We start from the raw sequence: 15,787 nt of genomic DNA, 5'->3' as shown, positions 1-15,787 counted from the left end.
TGAGATGAGAAGAAAATTGGATCCAAAAGTTTAAAAAAATATAGGTCCCACCAATCAATATGGATGACCCTATTAGACTACAGGAGCTAACACGGGGCTACAATAGATATTCAAAAGGACCATGAGGAGGTCATGGTGTGTAAGAGGCATTTCTTAGAGCTGGAAGCTGCACATGGTCTTGTTATCTATAAAATGGGATGTCTCAATGGCCCTTTTCCCCTCACCTCCTTCTCTCACTCAAGAGGTACTTTCATTGTGGACTACATGATGGGATCTCCAGCTTTGGCACATCGCTTTGGCACATCTTCTTCTTGACTTCTCTATCCCGCCGCCCCCAAAGGGGGGATGATCTCGTCCACTCCTATCATATGGCAAAGCATCATGGCATTTGCCTTGGGGGAAGCCCCTACACTCACACATAGAGTGCCCTATCCTTCCTATGTTTCTCCTCCTCGAGAGTCTCATGTATGATGCTTTGTGGGGGCGGTATGTAGCTTGTAGTGGCTATAGGGATCTTGACTGGCCTGCGAGACCATCCACCACGGAGCGTGGACGGTGAGAGAGCCGGGTTCAGGGGAGAAGGTTCCCAGGCGTAGTCTTGCAAAGGTGGCCATGCATGTGTGGGCAGACATGCCACTATATATGTCTGGCAGGGTGAGGATCCCTATGCTCATTCCCTCTATGGTTGGGTGGTGAACAAGAGCTCGTTCTCCTCTGTGCTCGGTGAGTTGTGCTACGCAAGTGTAACATTGGTATCAAAGCATAGGGTTCTCCTCTTCACCACATGAACGGTGGCCGGGCTACAAATGTTATCAAGTTTTTTTATTTTTTATTTTTGCGTGTGGTGAAGAAAAATCACCTTATCCAGATTGCACAACAAAGGGAGACTGTTGTCGAAGGGTATGAGGCATTACAGGTTCCCATCTTTACTAAGGTATATGACCAAATCAATAACAAATCATTTGCATACCCAATTGGGTGACATATGAGGCATTACACGTTCAAATGATGCCTCCAATGGAACACTGGGTGGTGGCCATAAGGAAGCACTCGATCTTTTTGGACCCATGGGAAATGGGATAGGTGGAGGAAAGTGATGATGATTATGTGGAGATGAGGCCCCCATGTCCCTCTGTTGTTGCTTTGCTCCCCATCAAGCATAATGTATGATGTCTCGCTTCAAAAAATGCTACCCCAAATCATTAGGATGGTGCAAAAGAGGTCATATACAAGAACCAAAGCATACCATGTCCCACTCCATGCTGATGCAATGCCGATGTAGTGCCTTACACGTTCTAGCAAGGGTCCCAATTTTTGGCAAAGCAATCTAGAACAGCATCCCCTTGTTTGGTAGAGCATCTTGAGTAACCGCTTGCCATTCATGTTTGGTAGAGCATCCCAAGTAACCGCTTGCATTTACAAGGCCACTAAATGTACAATCATACAAAAGAAAATGAATATAGAATGATTCTACTACTTGAAATGAATTGCATTGAACGTACAATGATACAAAAGAAAATGAATATAGAATGATTCCACTACTTGAAACGAATTGCATTGAATGTACAATGATACAAAAGAAAATGAATATAGAACAATTCCACTACTTGAAACGAATGACATTGAAATGAATGGCATATACAAAGCTAATGTAACCTTGCAAAAGTCTCATTACACTCCATAGTGTATCAATGGGATTCCCATCTACATCATCCCAACATGTATGGATAGGTTCCCTCTCTAGGTTTAGGTTCTATGAAGACATCATCATCAACCTCAAAACTTAGGTGATTTTAGTAGCTACCTTGTTGCCCCAACTATCATACTTTGGGTGACTCGACATAGTGTGATGGGGGTGCACAAAGATGGAGTGGTGATCAAAATAGACACCTACGTGCACATACATGTAACTACATTAGGGAATTCATGATGGTTCACTTCAAATCTAAATGACTACAATACACTCTTACACTCTCACCTCTTCTTTTCCATCTTCTTGCGTGAGATACATATATTGGGGGAGACGCATGACAAAGCCCTACACAAGGTCGAAACTTTCTGCCTCTCGCACTACAATCTCCAAGTGCTCTATACGTAACGTACACACCATAGTGCTATCGACGGGCAACAAGTAGAAACTCCGCTGCAAGTACAAAGGCAGACTCCAAAAGCACCTTCCTTATAAACACATTTCATAGGGGAATTATGTGCTCCAAATTGGAGAGAGCAAGATTTGTAGAAGAATCTACCCATAGGAGTCCATGGTTCCCATTATTATCAGTGATCCCATGAATAGTTTGCAGTAGTGCAAAATTCCTAGAACAACATAACATACAAGCTTTTTGCACTATCTAACCTCAACAAATGGGTTTTGTAACTAGCACAGGGGAGAGATCATACCTTTTTTTTCTCTTTTCGAATAGGGTGAGACAAAGGTGATCAATGTTGGAGTTTAGTTCCAAGTGGAGAGGGTCCACCACTTCTGAAGTGGAGAGGGTCCACCACTTCTGAATTGAAGTCTGCATATATGACAAGGAGAAACACAAAATGTTAGTCTCCATGTGTAAATAATGAACTTGTGCTAAAATAAAAAGATGTTGAGTACACTTACTGAATCCCAATAGGTCTATTTCATTAACCTTTGGACTCTTAGCCCCTTGCTCGTCACTCTCATATCCTTTACAATTATCTCTTCATCACCCCCTACATGGGACTCTTGTCGATTCAACAATCTCATCATGGATGTCATCATCGTGCTCCTTAGCATCATCAAGGGTGATCTCCTCATCCTCATCTTCCCCCTCCCACTATGGTTGTCATCTTGACCTTCACCATCTCCCGCTATTATAGCTGTGGATGATGGAGATGCATTTGTTTGCGGAAGAGCCTTCTTGCCCTTCTCCTTGGGTTGCTACACAATGGCCAGCTGCTTGCCCTTTATTGCTCCTGCACCCATATAGTAATAAACAAACTCCTAATACGAACTTCAAAAACCATACAGAAATGGTACCACAGATAATGTTACTTCTTGCCCTTCTCCTTGGGTTGCTACACAATGGCCAGCTGCTTGCCCTTTATTGCTCCTGCACCCATATAGCAATAAACAAACTCCTAATACGAACTTCAAAAACATACAGAAATGGTACCACAGATAATGTTACTTACTCTTTGAAACTCCTTAGAGGAAACCCTCCCTTGGGGTAGTCTAGCCACCATGGGCATCCATGTCTCCTTTCCCCATAACTCATCGATCCAATCTTCAAGGTACCCATGCATCCAATGGGTGCTCATGAAACATACTTGATGACATACACCATTTCCCCACCACCTAACACGAACATATTTGAATACTCTTTCATTAAGAGAGACTAAAAATAAAATAAGACACACAACTGATTATGCTACTATGTACCTATACAACAATGCCATGTATGACAAGTGTGGCTGGTGTTCAGGATTAAGGGTCTCACATTTTCCATTTCCACCTCTAAGGAATGTCTTCTCAAAGTGTGTCTTCCTAAAAGCGTTCAGAGAGTCCACGATACCCACCTCGGAACTGTGTCACTCCCTCATGCATGCCTACTATGGCAATTGAGTTCTCCTTTAACTTGGCATATAGTTGTAACATGTACTACTCCATCAATTGGAGTCAATACACATGGTGATATATCCATGTGAAGAATGCTCTATCCGCAGAAGGAATGAGAGCATCTCTCATTGGAAGCTCTCCATATCACGAGCCTACATTTCTTGCATTATGAAAAGAACAAACTTTACATGTCTTGCTACACATAAAAAAGGTTTAATGCATGGAGACAAAATGTGCATTGGTCTTACTCTTCATTTGAAACATGCACACATGCACATAAGCGATCTTTGCCAAATTTAGAGTAGTGAATCGACTACCCTTGTCACCCCAACACTAGTATGAGATCACCTTCTTGAAGAATTCTTTGTCACACTTGGGGTTTGTTATTTGTGCCAATTGATGCTTTCTGTAATCCACACACACCCTAATCTTTCCATTCTTTTTAGGAACCACCACAATTGGTGACAGCCGAGCAACTGCATGTACACAATATAAAAAGCCCACTCTCAAAAGCTTATCAATCTCCTCCTTTACTTGTTTGGCAAAATTTGGGTTCATCCTGTATCTTTGTTGAACTATAGATACAGCATCCTTTTTCAAATTAATCTTGTGCTGACAAAATTTTGGATCCACTCCCTTCATATCTGTATAATGCCATGCAAAAATGTCCCTGAATTCTAACAAAAAGCTTTTACGATCTTCTTTAAACTATCCTTTTAGATTTATACTAATTTTGATATTTTTTTTGATCCTCCTGTGTTCCCAAATTTAAATCCTACAAATCATCTTCTTTGACCCTTGATGTCTTTGACATATGTTCTTTAAAAGCTTTTTAGCTCGTATTACTGCTTCAATGCCTTCCTGTGTATTTTCCACTCTTTCCTCATCCTGATTTGATGCAATCTCTTCCTACATTCTTTGATCCAATTCCTGATTTGTCATAATTGGAGTTTGTCTTGGCTAGTACTCCCTCTGAAACACATATTGTTGCACAATCCGCTCAACATCCACCTCAAAAATAGGCACCACTGATGGATTTCTCTTTAAAAAATCTCTCTCCTATAGTTCTGGTATCATATTAATTGTTTCCACCGACAATGGCCGGAAAGCCATAGGTATGGTATTCTTGGAAACCATGTCCAATTTAACCTTCTTCTTACCTCTCCTTATCACAATAATCTGATCAGCTCCCCAATCCTGCTTCACTTTGGTAGCTCTCAACAACGAGGGTCTCCCCAAAATCATGGGATAATTATTTTTATGATTCTTCAAGTTTCAAGACAACAAAATTTACTGCAAAGTTCAGTCCAGCAACCTACAAGTTCTGCCCCTCTGACAATTCCCAGAGGTTGTACCCTCCTCTGATCTGCCATTTTCACCTGAAAGGGTCATCAAATACAGAAATCCCCAATTTTCTACAAATTGATTCTGGAAGGATATTGACACTTGAACCTCCATCCAATAAGTCTCTCTTAATATTGATGTTTCCAAGTTTAACATCTAACATCGGGACTCTGTAATTGACATCCTCCACTTGGGATGGTTCTGGTGTAACCCCTGCACCATCCTTTTGAATTGTTAACACATTGCCGACCTTCCACTTTGCCATAAGCTTTTCCAGCCATAGCAATGATAGCTCTCACGGTTGCCATTCTTGCAACCGGGCTGAATGTCTCCTCATAGTCTATGCCATAAGTCTACACATAGCCCTTGGTAACCAATCTTGCCTTATACCTGCACATTGAACCATTTGCATTGTGCATATACCCACTTACATCCAATTGCCTTCTTTTCCTTAGGCAAACAATTTTGGGATCTTCAAGGAGGTTTGTCTTGGTTCTCCTTCTATGAAAAGAAAATTCATGGTAAGTTTGATGGTCACGGTCCTTGCCACCTAGTTGATGCTGGAGTTTGTTGAGATATCGAGCTCAACTAGTGCTACGGCGGACATTGATGACCCGCCTAGGTGATAGCTTCCGCATCTACACCACTGGCATGGTTAGTGAGATTATGGGTGATATGCGACCAGTGGGATGACAAGCTATGTGACAGCCATTTTGGATTATTAGAGACTGGTATAATTATAGCGCCAGCTCATTTAGTCAGGTTCACATTATGGACCGACCCTTGTATGTTGTAGTAGTTGAGTACTAACCCATATAGTGTGTACTCTTATCTTTATGTTACATTGGTTGAGTAGAGAAAAAGAAGATAGAAGAAAATTCAGTTATCCATCTCTCTTGTGTGTCTTGCTCTCTCTTATGTGTGTGTGTGTGTTTGCATGCTAGGGTTTGAAGCTCTCCCTTTCCCCCATATTCTCTTTATGGTATCAAAGTCTAGTTCGTGTGAGAGTTAAGGAGGTAAGCAAGAGGCAAGAACAAGTAAGGAAGGAAGCGGTACTACACGGATAAGAGCACCGTCATCTCTTTCCCCTTCTTGGTTTAGGTACAACACCCCCTCAGTAGCTCTGGGAGCTACACATCTCCGATTAAGGAGTTGTCTTCGTAGGGTAGGCATATTGACTTATTGGGTAGGCATATTGACTAGCCAGATTCACATTTCGAGCGCGTTACGGGCCCCGTTTCGTCACTGTAGGGTATTTTTGGTAGTTTTTTGGAAGTTATGGTTAGAGAACTGTTTGTACTTGAAATCTGGTTATTGCAATGTAGCAGTGCATCATCTTGGAAGTGCAGACATGGTTTGCACATGTATTGTTAATACTAGGTGTATGTACATGTACTCGTCACATTTGGTGTATGTACATGTACTCTAGTCACATTTGGTGACACACAGGCTGTGCTGAAGTACCACTGCTGCAGCAGTTACAGGAGATATTGCTGTATTACAGGTTGCATATAGAAGTTGTCTGTTTGCAAGTTATTTGATTGCTACAGGAAAACATGTCAGTGAGAAGCTGGATAATGACCAATTTCCTAATGGGTAATGGATTTTGGGATTATGTAGAAGGAGACAATGAGGAGCCTCCAGAGTTATCTGAGGAGAATGCCACTCCTGCAGATATAAAGGCATTCAAGGATTGAAATTAGGGTGCAAGAAAAGTCATGTACTAGCTTTCAATTAGTGTCACAGACACTATGATAGGACACATACATAATGCAAACACTCCAGCAGTTGCATGGTAGAATCTGGTTAAAGCAAGAGTTACATACTGTGGAAAAGAAAAGCATGTCCATCAACAATGAATATGCTTTAAAGATCAAGGGCATTGTTGAATCCCTTGGGTCTATCAATGTATCAGTGGGGAGGATGATGATTTGGTGAGTGTCTGTCGAAATGGGCTTGGCAAAGAGTACAAGCCATTCAAGACCTCCATTGTAGTCAGGGAGAATATTCCCAACTTTCGAGACTTGATATCTTTGTTGATCATAGAAGAAAAGGCTTTAGATGAGGATTCTTCTTCACAAAGCAAGAACATATCGGAACAGGCCTTTTACTGTAATTCAGACAAAGGCAGAGGTAGAGGCCGTGGTCCGCCGAGGCCAAGGTGGTGGCCAACAAGGAAATCAGAATTTTGGACGACAACAGTCTCAATGATTCACAACAGCAATCATACACAGGTGGAAGAGGCCAGTCTAGAGGTAGGGGGAGCCAAAGAGGCCGAGCTAGTTGGCAAAGAAATCAAAATGCAAATAGCATAGAGTGCTATTACTGTGGCAAACCAAGACACATGGCAAAGGACTGCTAGACAAAAAGCAGAATGACATTAAAAGTGGGAAGTTGCATCAAGGTAACTATGCATCATCTAGCAAACATGGAGGTGATGACAGAAGTGAGCAGTTGTTTGTGATGAGACAGAAGTGAGCAGTTGTTTGTGATGCAGCACATGCTTAGGTCCATAACAGGGAATGTGTCAAGATCTCAAGATATATGGTATGTGGATTCTAGTGCCTCTAACCACATGACTAGTCATGCTGAGTGGTTTAGAGATATGCAGAAAATGGAAAAACCAGGTTATGTATAAATAGGTGATGATACTGCGCATCCCATTGGGCATGTTGGTAAAGTGGCATTGTCTATGCAAAATGGCAAAATGAAGGACTTGTTGATGTATTTCATGTTCCGAATATTACAAAGAACCTAGTTTCTAATGGAGAGATGGTTGAGCAAGTAAGGTTTAATCCTCAAGGATGTTTTGTGGAAGACTTCAAAAATAAGTGTCGCTTGGTTGTAAAGGGTAATAGAAATGGCAGGATGTTTACTTTGGATATGAACATGCCTGAGATAAAGGTAGCCATGTTTGTGCATGAAACAGACATGTGAATGTACAACGACTAAAGTTTATGTAGGCCCAAAATATTATTGCAGGTTTGCCAAAGTTTAAGGTTGACGATACGCATAAGGTATGTGAAGCATGCCAACTTGGTAAGCAGTCCAAACATGCTTTCCCACATGAAAAGCATGTCAGTGTAAGCCATTGGATGTTATACATTCAGATGTATGGGGACCGACCAAGACTGCAACAATTGCAGGTTGCAGGTACTATGTTACATTCATTGATGACCACACTAAGTGTGGGTTCATTTCATGAAGGAGAAAAGTGAGGTGTTTGCTCACTTTCAGAGATTTAAAGCCTTGGTCAAGAAGGAAAAAGGCATGCAAATAAAATGCCTAAGATTATATGGTGGGGGAGAATATTTCTCCAATGAGTTTAGCGATTTCTTGAGAAATCGTGGAATCAAGAGGCAGTTTACGTGCAGGTACACTCCGCAATAGAATAGTGTTGCAGAAAGGAAAAACAGGCACATTGCAGAAGTGGCACGTGTCCTGATGGTTGAAAAGAATATGCCACATTATTTTTGGGTAGAAGCAGTAGCAACTGCTGTGTACATTATGAATAGGACACTCACTACAGCTGTTCATGGTATGACTCCTGAACAAAAGTTACAAGCATAAGACCGGATGTATCTCACTTGAAAGTGTTTGGGTGTATTGCATATGTACATGTTCTTGATGAAGTGAGAACAAAGTTGGATCCAAAGGTAGAGAAATGTATCTTCATTGGTTATGTTATGGAGCAAAAAGGTTATAGATGCTATAACCCTACCACTCGTGAGATGTGAGTAAGCAGAGATGTTGTCTTCGATGAGACGAGTAGCTGGTATGCACCAGTAGTGAAGGAAACACAAGATGTAGATGTAAGAAGTGCTGATGTTACACCACATGTAGAGCAGCAGTACAGGTGCTGAGTGGACGTAGAGAGTCCTCGAGAGCAGTGGATCCAATGTTCGCCCATGGTCAGGCAGGTTGAGGAATGATGCAGGGACACGTGTATCACGGAAAGGGAAGGAAAAGGTAGATCAACCTTTTGTGCATGATCTATTAGCAGGTCACTCATATGTGGATGGTGACTCTAGTGGCTCTGAGCATAACCTTGATGAGGAGCTTGGCGTTCCGTCTTTGGTTACTCCTGGTGTAAGGAGAACCAGGGCTCTAAGCAGGTCACTCATATGTGGATGGTGACTCAAGGCTCTCGGTAGAGTCTTGATGAGGAGCTTGGCATTCCGTCTATGGTTACTCTTGGTGTAAGGAGGACCAGGGCTGTTTTGAAGACACCTGGCAGTGATCCAAGTGTACGTATGTCTATGAGGGTTAGATACCCTATTGACAGGTTGAGATATGATGGATATACAACCCATCATTATGCTTACATGGTAAAAGCAATATAGAAGGTTGAGCCCACTTGCTTTGAGCAGGTAATTGGAAATAAGAAATGGGAAGATGCCATGGATGAGGAGATGGCAGCATTGGATGCAAATGCAACATGGGAGTTAGTGCCTACGGTGCTATCAAGCTGGTAAGTTTAATTATTTGCAAGCTCCAAGCCTCATCAAAACAACCCTTCCCAAGCTTCTTAAGAGCCAAGGCCAACAAACCAAAGGCTGAATCTAAGGAGGTGAAGCCCAAGCCAAAACCAAGGAGGAACTAGAGAGGAGAAACCAAAGAACTACCAAGGATACCTAGCTACCAAGGATACCCAGCTACCTCCACTTCACAAAAGATCCCCAAGAGTAAAATATGACAAGTGTGGGTACCAAAAGCCTCGTTGACCCCAACAACAACACCCTCTACTTATACAAAAACCGTGTTCAAAAGGCCAAAGCAAGTATGGATCTCAAAAGCCAATGTACTAAGCATGTTAATAAACAATAAGTGACAAGCTAATATGGATCCCAAAGAAAGGGAGAAGCGTAAACCAAAGAACTACCAAGGATACCCAGCTACCTCCACTTCACCCAAGGATACCCAGCTACCTCCACTTCACCCAAGGGTAAAATATGACAAGTGTGGGTACCAAAAGCCTCGTTGACCCCAACAACAACACCCTCTACTTATACAAAAACCATGTTCAAAAGGCCAAAGCAAGTATGGATCCCAAAAGCCAATGTACTAAGCATGTTAATAGACAATAAGTGACAAGCTAATATGGATCCCAAAGAAAGGGAGAAGCATAAACCAAAGGGTGATCTAGAAACACAAGGTTGGGTAACCACAAAAAGTTCCTTAAAAGCCCAAGGATTAGTACTACCAAGGACAAAGACTAATTTGGGTAATAAAGATGAAGCCAGCTCAAGGGTGCAACCAACAAAGTATGAGAACCAAAATGCATCAAAAATTATCTTTGTTCCCAAAGAGGATATCCCAACAGGCCTCATCAAAGTAGGTTTGGGTGCCTAAAAAGATCAACAAAGGCAAGGCCAAGGTAGAGGAGCCATGGAGTGCCACGGATGAAAGGGAACAACTCTAGAAGCAAATCCACAAAAAAAAAGATCAACAAAGGCAAGGCCCAGGTAGAGGAGCCATGGATCATGAGAAGTTGATCCAAGAACTCCCATCAACCTCTTGCGTAAAAAAGATTCCTTCGGAATAGATCTTGGCAATTCGTACTTCCACACACCGATAGTAGGAGGTAGAAGAGCTTGTGGGTAAGAAAACCTTATTCCTAGGAAGCCCCAAGACCCTGTGTGGGCAATCCTCGACTTCCCTAATTCTATATAGTTTAGCTTGGTTTAGGAAGTGACTTGTCGCTTAAGGTATATTGGGATGTGCCTATAGATCTCTAAATTTGTAGAGGTCGTGGAACTTGATGCACGTAATGTATTTGATTTGCCATGCTTTAGGTAGTTGCAGGTCTTGCCAAGAAATCATTTAAGGTATAAATCTTTTGGTTGACTCATTAGCCTTAATGATCAAATTTTATCCTTTGACAGGAGTTGCCTTCGAAGCTCCCAATAACTACAAGCATACTAGACTTGTGGACTGCTATAAAGGATGTTCTATAAACAATAGTTAGATCCTATGAGTTATTCTTCATTTCTAGACCTTTAGTTGAATTCTTGGAGTAAGGATTTGATAAAGTAATGACAAAGTTAGTTCTAAGCTCCATATAGAGTGGTCTATTAGAGGAAGAGGAGTCTCTATTGCACCTAACTTCAAGTCTTGCATATTTCTATGCCTTGTATATCTAGAAGAGTTTCTAAGCAAGTTACATGTAACCCTCTTTTAAATAAGGGACAATCTCTACAAAGATGTATCCTAGATGGACTTTGCTTGTTCTTTCACTAGATAAGTCTAAAAGATGGGCAAAGTGGTTATCGATTATCTTTAGTAGAATTACTTACCATGTACTTATGAAAACGCATAATGTTTAGGAGGAATAAGACTCCATCAAAGAATTTTGCAAACCAAGACAAATGGTTCTCTGCCTTCATTCAATGTCTCTTACAAGGTTTTAAAGAGTCCATATATTTACCTATATAACTTTATCATTTTTTGATTATGCTTAAGATTACGATCATAACTTTTACAATCCATGCTTAGTTTCGGTCCCACCTCTTTTTTGGCCTCCTTGCTCCCCACAACAATATTGCCTTTCCAAAAACTTAAGTATTGATGATACGCTTTTATTTTTTCTCAGATCTTTATTTAAAAAATACTAATAAATTTTTATTTGCTTAGAGAGGCTTTTTAGAAAATACCAAAAATACAAAAAATTACACTCAATGACTTGAGTAGTGGGTTCATGCTTGTTTCTCTCGCTCTTCCACCCCCCTTCCTTTTCTTTTCTTCTTGTCTCTCTTCTCCATCCCGTTCTCTAGCCAACAAAGAGAAATTCTTCTTAAAATAGTAGAGAAAAGTTATTAATATATAGAAATATAATCAAAATTATTCGCCGCAAAGCCTTAATGCCTTTCTTAAGTTTGGAAGCTCCGTGTTTTTAAACGGGCACATTACAGATCCACCTTCGAAGCTCTGGAAAGGTTTCACGGGTTCTATTGCAGGTAACGCTCGCTTGTTGTGTCATCTTCTTTGTGAGCTATACCTTTGTTTACACAAACTATCGAGAATCGGGTCGCGTATGCTGCTATGGAGTGAATGCATACTGATGTGAGAAGGATACATGAATGCTGCTGCTAGGGTTTCAACTGTGTTGTTTTCTGCGCAGCGAATTAATGAAATGTTCAGAGAAGCAGGGTGATTGTGTTCACCTTTTGAAGCTTCAAAATAGTGCAGAGCAACACCAACATGATTTGTAGCTGTGAAGCTGCATTCCTTCTCACATTTTACAGCAATTCTACCTCATCAAATTTTTCTCCAGTGATGAACACTTGATCAATGCATGTAGCAGATCCGAAGGCGGCTTTCCAAGGATTTTAGCGGACTCATTTTTCCACACATTAGATACATTACATGCCTGTAGTAATGACACCGTGGGAAGGATACGTTACTGATGAAGTGATGGGAACACTGGCCCCCATTGTTGTGTATTGGTTATATGCTGGATTCTATCACTTGCTGCCTCCCTTGGACAGTTACAGGCTCCATGCGCGAAAAGAGGAGACGAAGAACGCGGTCTCGCTCTCTACTGTCGTCAAGGGTGTTCTTTTGCAACAGACGTTGCAAGCTGCAGTTGCTCTTTCAATGTTTCAGGTGCCATATTTGTTTCAATTTTTCTTTTTAAAATTGCATGTGGTATAGTCCATCGTATTTTGAATCACATTTCGGTAGCATCTAGAACTCTCATCATTTCTGTATCTCTTTTGTCATGCATTACAATCCTTCCGTGGGCTCGTTACTAGCTGATGTGAATGACAAGTTTTTTTGGGCAACAACTTGCCCTTTTACATCATACATGTACGCAGAGATGTCTTATAGGTTCAGACTCTGAATTTATATATATATATATATATGTGTGTGTGTGTGTGTACGTACACACATAAATACATACACACGTGTTGTGCAATTGTCACGTGCATACCTGCTGAACTAGGGTGCCACGTGGACATTGTGCATAGTCAGTACACTTAGGACACCTTTTTGATGGGCCAAGAGCATGTTGTGAGCCCTAGGCCAGGGACATGTCACCAGGCACTATCTAGGTCATTAGGGTGGAGTCATGTCATGCTTGTGGGCCGTGGCACAAGTCTTTGTAACTCTCTTTGCAAGATGTAATGCTTGTATAAGGCTGGACTTGACACTTATTAGATCCATGGTAGGGTGTCTGGGAAGGCCAAGTCAAGTTTTAAGTCCTAAGAAAATGTGTCGTGCCACATGTGAAAATCGTTAAGTTTTATGGTGCCTAACAATGATTAAAAAGGGGCCATGGAGCTGTGGACAGCCTAATGTAGATGGACCAAAAAGGGGACAAGCCCTTGCCAACCCTAGCTATCATTGGTGCCTATACATAGGGTTGATATGATGGTGTTCCTTTCATCTTGTGACAAGCCATAGCTATTCAACCTTGAAGACTCAAAAGCGAGAGAGAGCCAAGGTACCATCAATCAAGGGGCGGCCAGGTCCAGGATGTGGAAAGCGACCATATGAAGGCAAACACACATCATATTGGGCCTATTGGGAGAAAAACGCTACCATAGCCGCAGGCTGAAGCAAAACACACACAAGGCATGTAGAACTATTGTGCTCATGTGCTATGGTTTTAAGAGATAGAAAGAAGAGTGTGGCAGAATCACACACAACACACACGAGTCCTAAACTATTGTTTGTATTATGTACAAGAATTAAGTAATACAATTGAATCACTAGTACAATGGATATGGCTAAGTGAAAATCCCAACTGCAACCGTGTGACCTACTGCACACTCCTGGCTAGCACCATGCTCTGTGAAGTCCGACGTTGAGGAAAGTATGATCATGACGATTTGGCTACTACCCATGTATACATATGCACTAATGCTATTGGTTGGTTTGTTTTACTGTTGTTGGCCAAGGCCACGACTTGCCACATCATCACCAGCCACGTGGCACTTGTGACTGTCCACATTCCTATCTTCTATGTTCCACAGGTGAGGTGTGTCACATTCTCCCCTACTAGCATTGCAATTGTCCTTAGCTGCACGATGTCCATATATATTATAAATGCCCTTCCATAAAAGGAAAAGATCCAAGCAAAGCTCATCCAAGGTACCCAAGATCGTGAACATTGTGAGACCACTTTGTGTCCAGTGCAAAGGCTCACATTTTGTCCTTGCCGCGTCAGCACAAAGACCTTCAAAGACACCTCTGCGGATGACCAACTTTTGCTTGATCCAACACTTTCTGTTTGTCTCCAACTGTCCATGAACAAACATTGTAGACCATTGAGTATCCTCTGGTAGCCTTTGGGAAGAACACTACATAGAGAGGCCTAAGAAAAACTCCACTATCCACACTCCAGTCACTAATGCGTCGGTGAGATGGATCACAATACTTTTCACCAACGCTAATGCATCTTGAAGAACCACAAACAAGACTCCTTGGAAGAGTTGCACCAAATCTGTATCCAACAGTACTGCTTGGCACTTGTATGTCTAGACCACCATCCAGTGGTACATATTCCAAGTAATACATTTGCTGATACATCGAAGAAAAAACTTCAACCATTGTTGGTATAGTCTCCAAGTAAATTGTGCAATGTGAAGACACACCCACTGGCACATACTCCCAGGGTGAAGACAAGTTTGATGATCTGTCCTCATGTGTTGCCTCCATGACATTTGACACTTAGGATACTTTGGGTGTGAAGAGTCAAGAGCTCTTGTGTGCTAGCCACAAAATTGAAGCAACAGCCATCGAAGCCAAAGATTCTCCACCTCACCTAGGGCAAATGGCAAGTGTGAAGACTCTCCCTCGGAGACTTGGCTGAATATTTCCTCTGTTTGTGCGTGTCCTAATGCAATGAAGCACCTCTAGTGTGTGCTCAACCCGAGAAATGATAAAAGTTGAGATGCGCACACATGCATCTCCCCTCACTAATATCCTCGGGTTTTGAAGACTACTCTAGTTCAAAAGGAGCCACCTCCTCGGATTGCTCCTCCAAGGTCCTCAGACAATCCTTCATGTTGTGCTTGTTGGAGTCACACTTGAAACATTGACCAGCCAGTCGCTTGGTTCGGTGTAACATGTGGAAGCTTGGTGGAAGAATCGGTAACGTCAATGTTCAGGAATCAGCAATCGTTTGCGACGAAGATAATGCACAAGAGAGAGAGAGAGAGAGAGAGAGAGAGAGAGAGAGAGAGAGAGAAAATTGGGTGCCGAATACTCTCTGTAGGCCCCCCACCACGAATGGTGTATTTGCTTTATTAGAATGATGTACAATAACGTAAATCTGTAGATCAAAAGATCTGTTCTTGACCTGCACCTTTCACCTTGGCTGTAGCACTACCCTTGGTTGTTCTGGCTTGCCTGGCTCTTATAGGGGTCGGCCAGTTGCCTTTTTCCCCCCATGACCTGGTCTGCTGCACCTTTAATGATGCACTTTCTTACCGTTAGCTGGCTGCCCTTGTGCTGTGTTCTGGCTGCCTTGTGGGCTGTCCCGTCTGCTGTCTGCAGGCAGCCACCATGGCCTGGCCGACTGGCTGGTCAAGGCCAATCAGGCAGCCCAGGCCTCTAGGCCTGGCCACCTTGCTGTCCAGGCCACCTTGGGGCTGGCCGACAACATGCTGGCCCTCTTTAGGGTGGCCTAAAAGGCCTGACCCATGTCAAGTGAAAGGGTATTCACTCCCTTTCTGGGGTAGCCCAAAGGGCTGCCCCCTTTTCTACATGCAACCTACATGCTTCTACAGATGCGTGGCAACTGGTTGTAAACCAACTACTAAGGACACCTGACATTATTCCAGAGGGAGACTCACACTACGGACTAGCACTGCTTCATGTGCAAGACAATGCACACGTGACCTTGGA

General features: G+C 42.3%; 1 protein-coding gene across 2 annotated transcripts in view; it reads left to right on the top strand.

The window, feature by feature from the left end:
• Positions 1 to 11,782: 11,782 nt before the first annotated feature.
• The window catches only part of LOC147610716 (sphinganine C4-monooxygenase 1-like), a 72,068-nt gene continuing 68,063 nt past the window's right edge, over positions 11,783 to 15,787 (top strand). For both annotated transcript variants that reach the window (XM_086785182.1, XM_086785183.1), the window contains exons 1-2: positions 11,783 to 11,889; positions 12,054 to 12,538. In XM_086785182.1, the coding sequence (XP_086641308.1) occupies positions 12,299 to 12,538 (240 nt within the window). In that variant the 5' untranslated portion in view covers positions 11,783 to 11,889; positions 12,054 to 12,298. The remainder of the gene's footprint in view (positions 11,890 to 12,053; positions 12,539 to 15,787) is intronic.

The sequence above is a fragment of the Cibotium barometz genome, chromosome 48 (assembly GCF_041138505.1).
Source record: "Cibotium barometz isolate CiBa-2024 chromosome 48, ASM4113850v1, whole genome shotgun sequence".
NCBI classification, from domain to species: Eukaryota; Viridiplantae; Streptophyta; class Polypodiopsida; order Cyatheales; family Cibotiaceae; genus Cibotium; species Cibotium barometz.
The sequence above is the reverse complement of the archived record's forward strand: the minus strand, read 5'-3'. Positions and strand labels throughout refer to the sequence as shown.